This window comes from Triplophysa rosa, linkage group LG15, assembly GCF_024868665.1.
Source record: "Triplophysa rosa linkage group LG15, Trosa_1v2, whole genome shotgun sequence".
Taxonomy (NCBI): Eukaryota; Metazoa; Chordata; class Actinopteri; order Cypriniformes; family Nemacheilidae; genus Triplophysa; species Triplophysa rosa.
Genome location: NC_079904.1, coordinates 23,502,890 through 23,513,580, shown reverse-complemented (window position 1 = coordinate 23,513,580; position 10,691 = coordinate 23,502,890). Strand labels below are relative to the sequence as shown.

General features: G+C 38.2%; 1 protein-coding gene across 1 annotated transcript in view; it reads right to left on the bottom strand.

Moving 5' to 3' along the window:
* Nucleotides 1–10,691, bottom strand: part of rngtt (RNA guanylyltransferase and 5'-phosphatase) — a 74,676-nt gene that overhangs the window by 41,647 nt on the left and 22,338 nt on the right. Inside the window, exon 11 of the mRNA XM_057352859.1 lies at nt 1,032–1,196. Within this exon, the coding sequence (XP_057208842.1) occupies nt 1,032–1,196 (165 nt within the window). The remainder of the gene's footprint in view (nt 1–1,031; nt 1,197–10,691) is intronic.

Below are 10,691 nucleotides of genomic sequence, written 5' to 3'. Positions count from 1 at the left end.
AGAGAGAGAGAGAGGAGAGAGAGAGAGAGAGAGAGAGAGAGAGAGAGAGAGAGAGAGAGAGAGAGAGAGAGAGAGAGAGAGAGAGACAGAGACAGAGAGAGAGAGAGAGAGAGAGAGAGAGAGAGAGAGAGAGAGAGAGAGAGAGAGAGAGAGAGAGAGAGGAGAGAGAGAGAGAGAGAGAGGAGAGAGAGAGAGAGAGAGAGAGAGAGAGAGAGAGAGAGAGAGAGAGAGAGAGAGAGAGAGAGAGAGAGAGAGAGAGAGAGAGAGAGAGAGAGAGAGAGAGAGAGAGAGACAGAGAGAGAGAGAGAGAGAGAGAGAGAGAGTTTTACTGAGTTAAAAAAAGTTTTGCTGAGAATACAGTCTCACAAATCCATGAGACTTATAATGCTAATAATGGCCGAGAGGTTTATCTGGAAGAAACAGACACTAGTGAATTCTGTTTGAATCTTAAAATCATTTATCTCAGGTTTATCATTGTTGCAGCCCTGTAACTTCACATTTTTTGGGCAAATTTATTAAACAATGTATGGAAAAACAGGCAAAAAGGATTCACCTTCAATTTTTGCCTAGATGAAGCTAAATGGAATATTGTTATTTTCTTTCTCTTCCTGTCATGATGTGAGACAATTTTTTCAATAAGACGGTACAGTAAATTCCAATAACAAGGTTGTGACTGTAAACTGTTTTTGGGTGTTTCGCAGACATCTGATGTACTTTCAATACCACATTTAATATTTAATGATTATTTAAGATGTCTACAGTTTTCACAAAAATGGGATTTACCTTCTCCTTTTTGCATTTGATAGACACTGCGTTCAAAGCCGGGCCTCAAAACCACAACCTTTGCGTTCCAAACACAACGCTCCACCAACAGAGTTAAAGAAACACTAGAGGATTTCTGCTTCGAAAACCCTGTTCTACAAAAAGTGCCAAATAACCACAACTCATTTGGCCACAAAAGCTGAAGTCAGAAAGTCAGCAGCTTCTCTTTCACACGGTCACAAACATCTGCTGAGATTCAGAGTAAATACCTTGCGTGCCGCATGAATGTCGAAGAAGGGCTTGTTTCTGACGCTGAAGGGCTCCTTGGCTTTGTCGATCTGGCCCATTTTCATCTTCTCGAAGCGAGGAGAGATGATCTCCTTCTCCATACACAGCAGACGTCTGTTGAAGTCACACTGACCCACGGGCTGACCCTGAAGAACAACATCAAACACAAACAACTGATTTCTCAGGTCTACACACAGATAAATATCACACAGAAACTTTATCTCAAACAAATGTAATGCAGACTGCACTGAGACCAGACCTGACCAAGACCAGACCAGACCAGACCAGCATTTCTCAAATTCATCTGAACGAGCCACATAAACTCAACCCTAAAAAAGTCATAATCAAATAAAAATGTAATCGCAAAGGTCTAATTTTTGGCTTTCTTGAGCAAACAAATGCAAATACTTAAGAGCTGATATGTATGGAACTATTTTCAACACTGAAGAAATGTTAGTCACCTAAAGTTAACCTCTTGTTAATGTTCATATAAAAAATAATATTTGCAATCGTGCTCATATTCATAAAGCAGGGCTCTAGACTAACACTTGAGAGAGGTGGCACCAGCCCTTCATTTGATAGCACCAGAGTCCTGGGGTGAGATAAGAAAAAAGAATCACTAAAACTTCATTAAAATGTGTTTAATACATTAATAAATCAATTAGAAATTAATACAAATCATGGTTTATGATTTAATCATTTTATAGTATATGTAAACTCTCTTTCTACACTTAACCATATATTTCTTAAAGCTACTTTCTTCCTTTATTTGTTGTGAACGACTCCTATGAGAGAACACAATTTCTTTAACATCAGTGAGTGTTTTTGGGCCCGTCCGTTGTTGTTTGATGAACATTATAAACGGAGATCTTTATTATGCTGCTGCCCCTTTAAGAGCTCGCGCAATATACTGGATCACGTGTTTTGTTTCCCAACTGTTTGGTCACGAAACAAACTGAATACCTTGACAAGGTTTCTTGTTAATATGGGAATTTTTAGGTTATTTTGTGTTAATATGTCCGTTTCAGAGTAAGAAGGCGTGAAGGAGAACTCCGTTTAGTATTTTGTGCTCGGACTCTCTGGGCGCGCGCATCTCAAACAACCCGCGAGACCTGAAGGCTTTTAGTGATTATTCTTCATGACAGCTGCATTGATACACGTTTGGCTTCTATCAATAGCGACTTACAAATAAATAGTATTTAACGTGACGTATAACGTTTTGTATGCTTTGCAGTATTGTTAGAGATCTTAATACAATAGTTTAGTGCTTAAAGTTTAAACACGTGTTTCTTGCATTAGCTTCACACGTATACAATACTTGCAACACATTTCGTTATCTTTGCTGTTTTGTACCTTAGCTGGGGAAATTCTTGTATTCTGCATATTTATTTTTGTTGCGAGATTGAGCGCTTCACTCGTCTGCTCTTTCTGTCCTTCGTCTCTTACCCGCCAATTACGTCTTTGGGGGCGGGGCCACAGATAGATAAGGAATGGTTGAAGGAGGGGAGACGAAAATGAGTGACTGAATGCGCAGCTTGCGCAATATAACATTTCTGCGCATTAAATTTATAATACGCAAAAACGATATATTGATCAGTTTGACAGTCGCAGCGGTGCGACCATTAAGAAAAAATTGTCGCACTGGCAGGAAAAATAGTGGCAAAATGCAACCAATTTAGTCGCAGTCTAGAGCCCTGATAAAAAAACATAATAATTGTAAAAATTGTGCAAAAATCTATTATATTTGATGCCGTTAACAAATAAATCAAACAATGCACCGGCAATTAATTAACCTCTTTGCAGTCTTGAAATAAAATCTGAGTCATGTTAGTTTGAGAGCAAGACAAGAGCAAAACCAAATGCATTTGAGCCTAAGAAACGACCAAGACCATCAAAAATGTTCTTGATGCCGTTCTTAAAGGGATATTTCACCCAAAACTGAAAACTCTGTCACCATTTACTCAACCTCAAGTTGTTATAAAAAACTGTACAAAATGATTAGTTCTGTTGAACACAAAAGATGTCTGAAGAATATGGGAAACAAAACAGTTCTGGGCCACCATTGAGCACCATAGTAGGTTTTTTCCTTACTGTGGAAGTCAATGGTGCCCCAGAACTGTATGATAGAAAATTATTTTAAATATCTCAGTCTGTGTGCAGTGGAACAACAAAATTTACACCATTTTGGAACAACAGGGAGGTGAGTAAATGGTGACAGAATTTTCATTTTTGGGTGAACTATCCCTTGATTTACTAGTAGCTTGGTTTAAGATTCTGTTCTGTGTATTAGGGTAGCCACGCCCACAGTGAAATCTCATTGGTCTATAAATCACGCTGCATATAAATCAAATCAAATATTTTCCGATTAGCTGAAATAGTGTCACTTCACGCAACATTTAGCGTAGAAAGACAAATGACTTGTAAGTGTAAATGTGTTATGACGTCTGGATATGAACGACGGCACACTGGTGTCAGAGCACCGCCGGATAGAATCTGTGCTTTCACAAACACACTTTTCATGATTTCAACCACACCATCATCAAAACATTCCTGTCCGTCCAGCGCTCGATCTGTTTTCTCTAGTGTGTAAATAAATACAGTAAGTCTGAGAAAGAGGCTTCGAGCATCAAACTCTCAATTCAATTGATTTGTCTTCAAGCACAAACGTGTTGGAGGAACAGACGTGGTGATGGTGTGCACGCGTGCATCAGAGCGGCTGCGATAAGTCCTGGAAATAATCCACCTCGCTTTCTCTCCATCACGACCGCAGCGGCCATCTCCATGGCAACATCTCCACATAGCACTCTCGGGCCTCGTATCCTATGGCTCCGATGGGACCGCCTAGCGACGTCACAACTAAACCGAAGGTTGACCTCTTCACTTAACGTCTATCTAAGGCTGCGGATCGGATAACAAAATAGATTTGAAGCGATCTGTGAAAGATATCTGCGATGGAATCACACGACGGAACACAAGTGAACACAATTCAGTGCTGATCTCAGCGGACAGATGAATGTAAGATGGGCCTAATGCTCTGAACTGAGACACAGGAGAGAGAGAGAGAGAGAGAGAGAGAGAGAGAGAGAGAGAGAGAGAGAGAGAGAGAGAGAGAGAGATTTCCTGCATTAAACGCTGACTGAAAGTCCTTCTGTCTGTTAAAAGAGCTCCTCTAGACTCACTTCTGTAATGGAAACTCAACCAAGACTTCCAGTAACGGATAATAACCAAGTCAGCCGGTTATTATGGCAAAATAAACCCCGCAGGGTGATCAGGACCTCCTGTTTCGGCCTGAAGGGATTTCTTGATAACAACCAGTAGCTGTACATGATCTCAGCAACTGGACACAAATATCTGATTCAAGATCAAATATTTTTATTATAGATGTACCGATATAAAAGCTATTTTTCCACAGTTAATGGATTAAAAGCTGCCGACGATCTGAGCTGATATATCCTGTCAATCAAAAGAGGACGGAAAAATGCAATGAATTTGTGCTCTGTGTATAGAAAATGTTAAGAGACATCACCAGTTTGATGTTCAATATTAATAGTCCTTATATGAATTAAAGGCGGGGTAACCGATTTCCGAATGACGCTTTAGACAATGAGTCGGGCAGAGTACCAAAAGAACCTTGTTGCCAATCAGCAGTAAGGTGCACAGGACGGACATTAGCCGATGTAGGGGTGTGTTTGTTTTGGTGATTTGAACATCAACAACGGCTAAGAGAAATCGGACACCCCGCCTTTAATAATATTCAGAAAGTGAATTCATTTCATCTTCAGAATCTGTATCGGCAGATATCATTCTGAATAATCGGCTATCGGTATCTGTGGAGAAATTGACTATCAGTGCATCTCTCATTTTGTATGATTTAATTAAATAAAACATTGAGGAGAGTAATAATGATTATTTATTTTTCAGGGTGTTGCTATGCAAAAAGTAGAGATGCACTGATCTTCTCCATCGATACCGACAGCTGATTTTTCAAAGTGATATCTGCCCATACCTGATGATTAAATGAATATTTCTTAACTCTCTGAATGTTATTCATTCATATAATGACCATTATTATTAAACAGGATCTAATAATAAATTGACAGGATATCGGCCCTGATCATTGGCTGATAGCAGAGTGTGAAAAATCAACTCCGATTATTGGCCGATATATCTGTGCATCTCTAGTTTGAAATGCATTACTTGTTCTGTGTGATAATTTAGGGTAAAAAGTGAAACATGCAAAAGACATTTGTGTTCATCTATATGATCTTGACACTTTTATTGTTGTAAAACTGTAGTAAAATTCCTAGATACTACAGTGCTTTTTGAATCTTCCTAGAGGAAGTACTATAGCATTTTTAGTAATTATACTATGCCTTACGAAACTTAATCATACAAATAAAACAAAAAACATGGTTACTAAAGTTAAACTGTGGATTTACTACAGTAACTGTAGTTTACCTATGTTTTTGTAGTAAAACTCTGGTTATCCATATGGTAATAAATACACACAAAACAGTTTTAATCTACTTAGTATACAGAATTACTATAATAAAACCATTACTCATTTTCTATAGCATACAGTACAACAATTCACGACAGTTTACTATAGTAAATACTGGAGTATTTTTTCATGTGAAGCACATTTGACGCGGTCTGTTTCTGTTTTCTACATAAAATCATACTACATTCTGGGAAAATATAACCTTGACATATTTAATATTGACTGAGTGATGTCATGTCAAAGATTGAAATCAAAGTGAAATTAAGGACTGAAATCAAACTTTGATGTTCATTATCTTAGAAATAGAGACTTTTGAATCCCGAAGACATTTTAATAGTTTGTGTTTAGCTAAAGGAAGACATACAACACCTAAAAAGATTCATATTTTGGTGAACTATTCCTAATTCTGCCCCAACGTAACTGTGAATCTGGTCAGATGATGTAATCTGGTAATGCATTACAGTTTAATATTTAGTTTTAGAGGCTTTTATGAAACACAAACCTCAAAAATAAGCAATAGTAAGAGTGATGCTTGTTTTGGGAAGCACCACTAATCATAAAACAACATTTATAAAGTCATTTACACGGTATACCCACATTAATGAGCGCTTGTAATGTTCAAGTCCAGATGAAACGTTCACTGGTGAAGAAAGTCAAAGCAGAGAGGAGTGAGAGAGAGAGAGAGAGAGAGATTTAACATGTAACAGCAGGCCTTTTCCAAAAGCAGCCACTTTAAATTCTTCATCTTATTTGCAATTTTCTGTTTTGCTATCGCAGAGCAGCCGAAGCAGCGGTCTGAGTCACCGCAGGAAACTTTCAAGTGCATATTGCCGCAGACGAATCAAACGCTCGTCTATATTTAAGAAACCATTCCATATCAAACAGCAATAATGAAGCTTATAAAAATACGGAGATGGACAGAATACTTCTTTTCTTTTACTTCTTTTCAGAGAACTTCTTTTCTCAACTGACATGACAACAACAAACTAGAATACAGCATCCTATTAGTGAAAGATGGGCATCTGCGTTAAACAGTGTTACAGGTACAAAAAATGACATTTTCAGCTAAATGCAAGCGAAGTGTATCTGTGCAGAATGACTGCGCTCAAGAGAAGAGAGAGAGATGCATTAAACACCTCAAAAAATCACCACAACACTGATTCAACGTCCCAGCAACGCATTGAGCTTCACAAACCGGACAGAATCTGCAGCAGAGACACATCACCTGAGCACAAATCCGCGTGCATCGGCTTGATATTCTGTTGAATGATGAGTTTGCTACTGAACAGATGTCGTTGTTAAATCTGAAGGCCTGTCAGAGAATGACGGCGTCTGGGACTCAATGTGATCGGGTCTGTTGTGCAGCCACACTCTACATTTGGTGAATCCTCCGAGAGCCTTCACAAACCATCAGGAGAAAAAACACTCTCCTCCCCAAACAGAGAGAACTCATTTACAAGCGCCAGGACGTTGCCGTGCACATTTGAAAGGCGGTTAGTTCCATAAACATCTTAAACAGGTGAAGAAGCGGCCAGTTATAAACACAAGTAGTCTCAGACACCTGATGCGTAAGGCAAACCTGGAGTGTTGAAGTTGTCGTCTTATTTATCTGCGATTCTACACAATTTCTGGGAGATGTATATATATACAGTATATATATACCTAGTCATCTTCATAGTTTCTAATATGCAACTAAAAGTGATTTTTTTACAAAATCTTTGTTTCAAGGTGTCAAACATGACTCTCTAAAAAGCACTTCCTTTTTATTCATTAAAAACAAGTTATGAGATGTTTAAAAGCATCATTAAAATAACGTTTTTTCAAAAATGACATGTAATATTGTTTAAATCGTGTTAAAGTCGTGTACACAGCGTGACAAGAGAATATTAAACCATCTGTTAACCTGCTAGTCATTTGAAAGGTACTGGCAGATGTGTTTCTTCACATCAAATCAAACTTCATGTCAACATCTGTGTGTGTGTGAACAGTCATTCAAAATGTTATGGAGGATGATAATAGCAGTCATGGACACTTCTTTTTTCCCTCCATTTCTTCATATTTGTTATACATGAATATTCTATCAATGATGTTTATTTTCAATATCTAGAAGAACATTTCTCCAGAATGTTTTAATTTTACTGATGTGTTTAAATGGCAACATATAACGCACACACACAAATCAGGATGTGTTACGTTCATGAGAATTTCAGCAATACAATGCATTAAAATTTCATTCCCGTGTTAAAATGACGCTTTGTGCAAGGTAGAGAACACAATTATGTTTATGATGATCATTTGTCGTGTTGCCGAATGATATGTTTTATCATTAAAATCTTTACTGCCATGATGTGTCAGTGGTTTCGTGGCAATGACACCAGATTACCTTCAGGGACAATCTGACTACACGGTGACCAACATGAAAATGGATGAAGTTCATATAATGCAGCTTCAGTGCTTTTTTGTTTCTTCACATACTGTATAAGCACCTCGGGATGAAAATGTAAGAACCCACGGAAGCTTTCAGCCTCCAGCACAATGCATTAATATTTCAAAGTAAAAACTAAAACCGGCCCAGCGGGGGTCTCTAAAGCCCCAGGCCACACGACCCGAGACACCAGCAACCAGTGAGTCGACCGTTTGGGCTCTCGGGAATCTCTGTGCCTTTAGCACGAGCGAGGTCATCCATGCATTCAGTGTGAGCTTACCATTTGTATGACAGTTTACTAAAGCACGTTAATTGGTACAGGATAAAGGGTCTGGCACCAGGGACGCTCCAATGATGTGTGAGGCCCAGAGGCCTCCAAGGACTGACAAACCGGATCCGGCACTGTTTTCAGTTCCGCGTGATGTGTGAAAGACACGCATTTTGTTTGAAGAGCAGAAATGAAAACATGAGATTAACCAGATTAGGTGCCAGATGGTGAAACATGGCCGGAGCTGATGCTACTCATCTCTGCTTCACTAGCCGTCTAATAGAAGAGATGAGTGACAGTGATGTACGACTGCACAGAAAAATCAATCCTGGACTTCTGACGACAAGTCAATAGTATAAACTTGAAAAGATTTTTGACATTGAAACATTCAATGAGTTTTGCTCAAGGTTACTGACAGCCAGTACTTCAGACACGCACAACAGTATATTAGGCTTCGGTTTCTTTACCATCTCGGTTTCAAACCCAAAATCGCAACATGTTTTTTACTTTTCAAGGTTATTACAGATTACTAAAACTGAAACTATTAAAACGTTTATTGAAATCAAATAAATTCATTGTCACTGAAAACTTTAAATGAACTAGAAATGTTGCCTCAGAAACAAACTGAAATAAGCAGAAGCCCTAAAATTGTTAAATTGTTCATCATAAAAAAATAAAAAAATAAATAACAAAATGACAAAGGCATATAAGTAAAATGATACAAATCAACTAAAATTAACAAAGAATCTAAACTAATAAATAAAACTAAAAATAAAGCTACGCTGTAAAAAAATTAAAAATAGGGCACAATACACAGTAATAATATGAAGGATTCTTCCATATTTATTTATTACAGTTGTTTTTATAACGTAAATGTTTGTAAAATAAACAGATACCGTACTAGCAGAAAAATAACGTCATTTTTTTACAGTGTACTTCAAAATAACAACAAAATCACAATAAAACTAAAACCAAAACTACTCTCTACATGCAGTCAAACGTCAACAAACTGACTTCTCCCACAAAACTGTACCCAACAGCTCAAATTAAAAAATCAATATCATTCCATGTCAGCCGTTCTTCGTGGAAAAGATACTGAGGAAAATTCACGGAGCAAAACTGAAGACCGGGGCCAGTATTGCTGTTATTTAATGAATATTCCCCAAATATCAACATCATGTGTTTATGTGACCTAAATGACTTTGATTAATGCCATTAATGAATTGTATTAGTAGTTATTTAAGCAATATAAAGTGATTCTGGATTGCAGCAGCACTATAACAACACGTGTGTGTTTCTGTGTCTGCCGAGTCTTTAAAGTGTCTCAGAATGTACAGACAGCCGACTAGTAATAAAGAAGTCTGGCTTATACTTTATTTTTACGCAGTACTGCTTTATACTTTATGTTCCGCTGTCCCTCTACACCGGCTATCCAATAAAAAATAATAATAAAGAAAAGTTTCAATTTGAAGTTATAAAGGCCCTTCCTAACACAATACAAGCTAAACATCTGTTTCACACCCGTCCTGTCCTCCTGTAATCTTAACCGACTCAGAATCCATAGACAGACACATACGATTCACGTGTCATGATCATGAACAGGTCTCAGAATACCACAGCAATGCAAAACTAACCGAATGTTTACAAGCAATATTCACGAATGCATCCTGTTTGAAAACTATTTTTCCTTCTTGTCAAATCGTAGATAAAAGAATAGAATTTCATGAGCGAGGTGAGGAACGGCTCTCGCAGTTTTCATTTGACATTAGGCTGTTATCACAAATGATGGCTGTTAAACTGAAAGCAGATGGGCTGTGAGCGGTCTGTCAAAACACACAACATCTGCATCACAATTAATACAAAAGAAACGTCAAAGTCATTCCTAAAGGGAAGGTTCATCTAAAAATAACAATTCACTCTTCATTTATTCCTCCTCGTACGGTTGTAAAACACAAAAGAAGGTATTTTGCAAAATGTCTCGGTGGTTTTGTGTGTTCCGTACAATGGAAGTCAATGGGGTTTGATGTTGTTCGATTATCAACGTTCTTCAAACTATCTTCTGCAGAATTGTCATTTTTGGGTGAACTTTGGGTGAAAATTCTGTGTGAATTAATTTGATTAAATTTGATGACCAGCTCTCCTTCAATGATTATGTTGCAAAGACAACGCGGTCATGCCGATATGCCTTATAGCTAACATTAGAAAGGTCAGACCTTATCTCACTGAGCATGCGGCACAACTCCTGGTCCAGGTCCTGGTTATCTCAAGGTTGGACTACTGCGATGCTCTCCTTGCTGGTCTTCCTGCAAAGGCTATCAAACCGCTCCAGCTGGTTCAGAACGCAGCAGTCTTCCATGTGACGGCCCTTTTCATCTCCCTCCACTGCCTACCGGCTGAAGCCCGTATCAGATTCAAGTCACTTATCTCTTCTGTAAACACTTGACAGG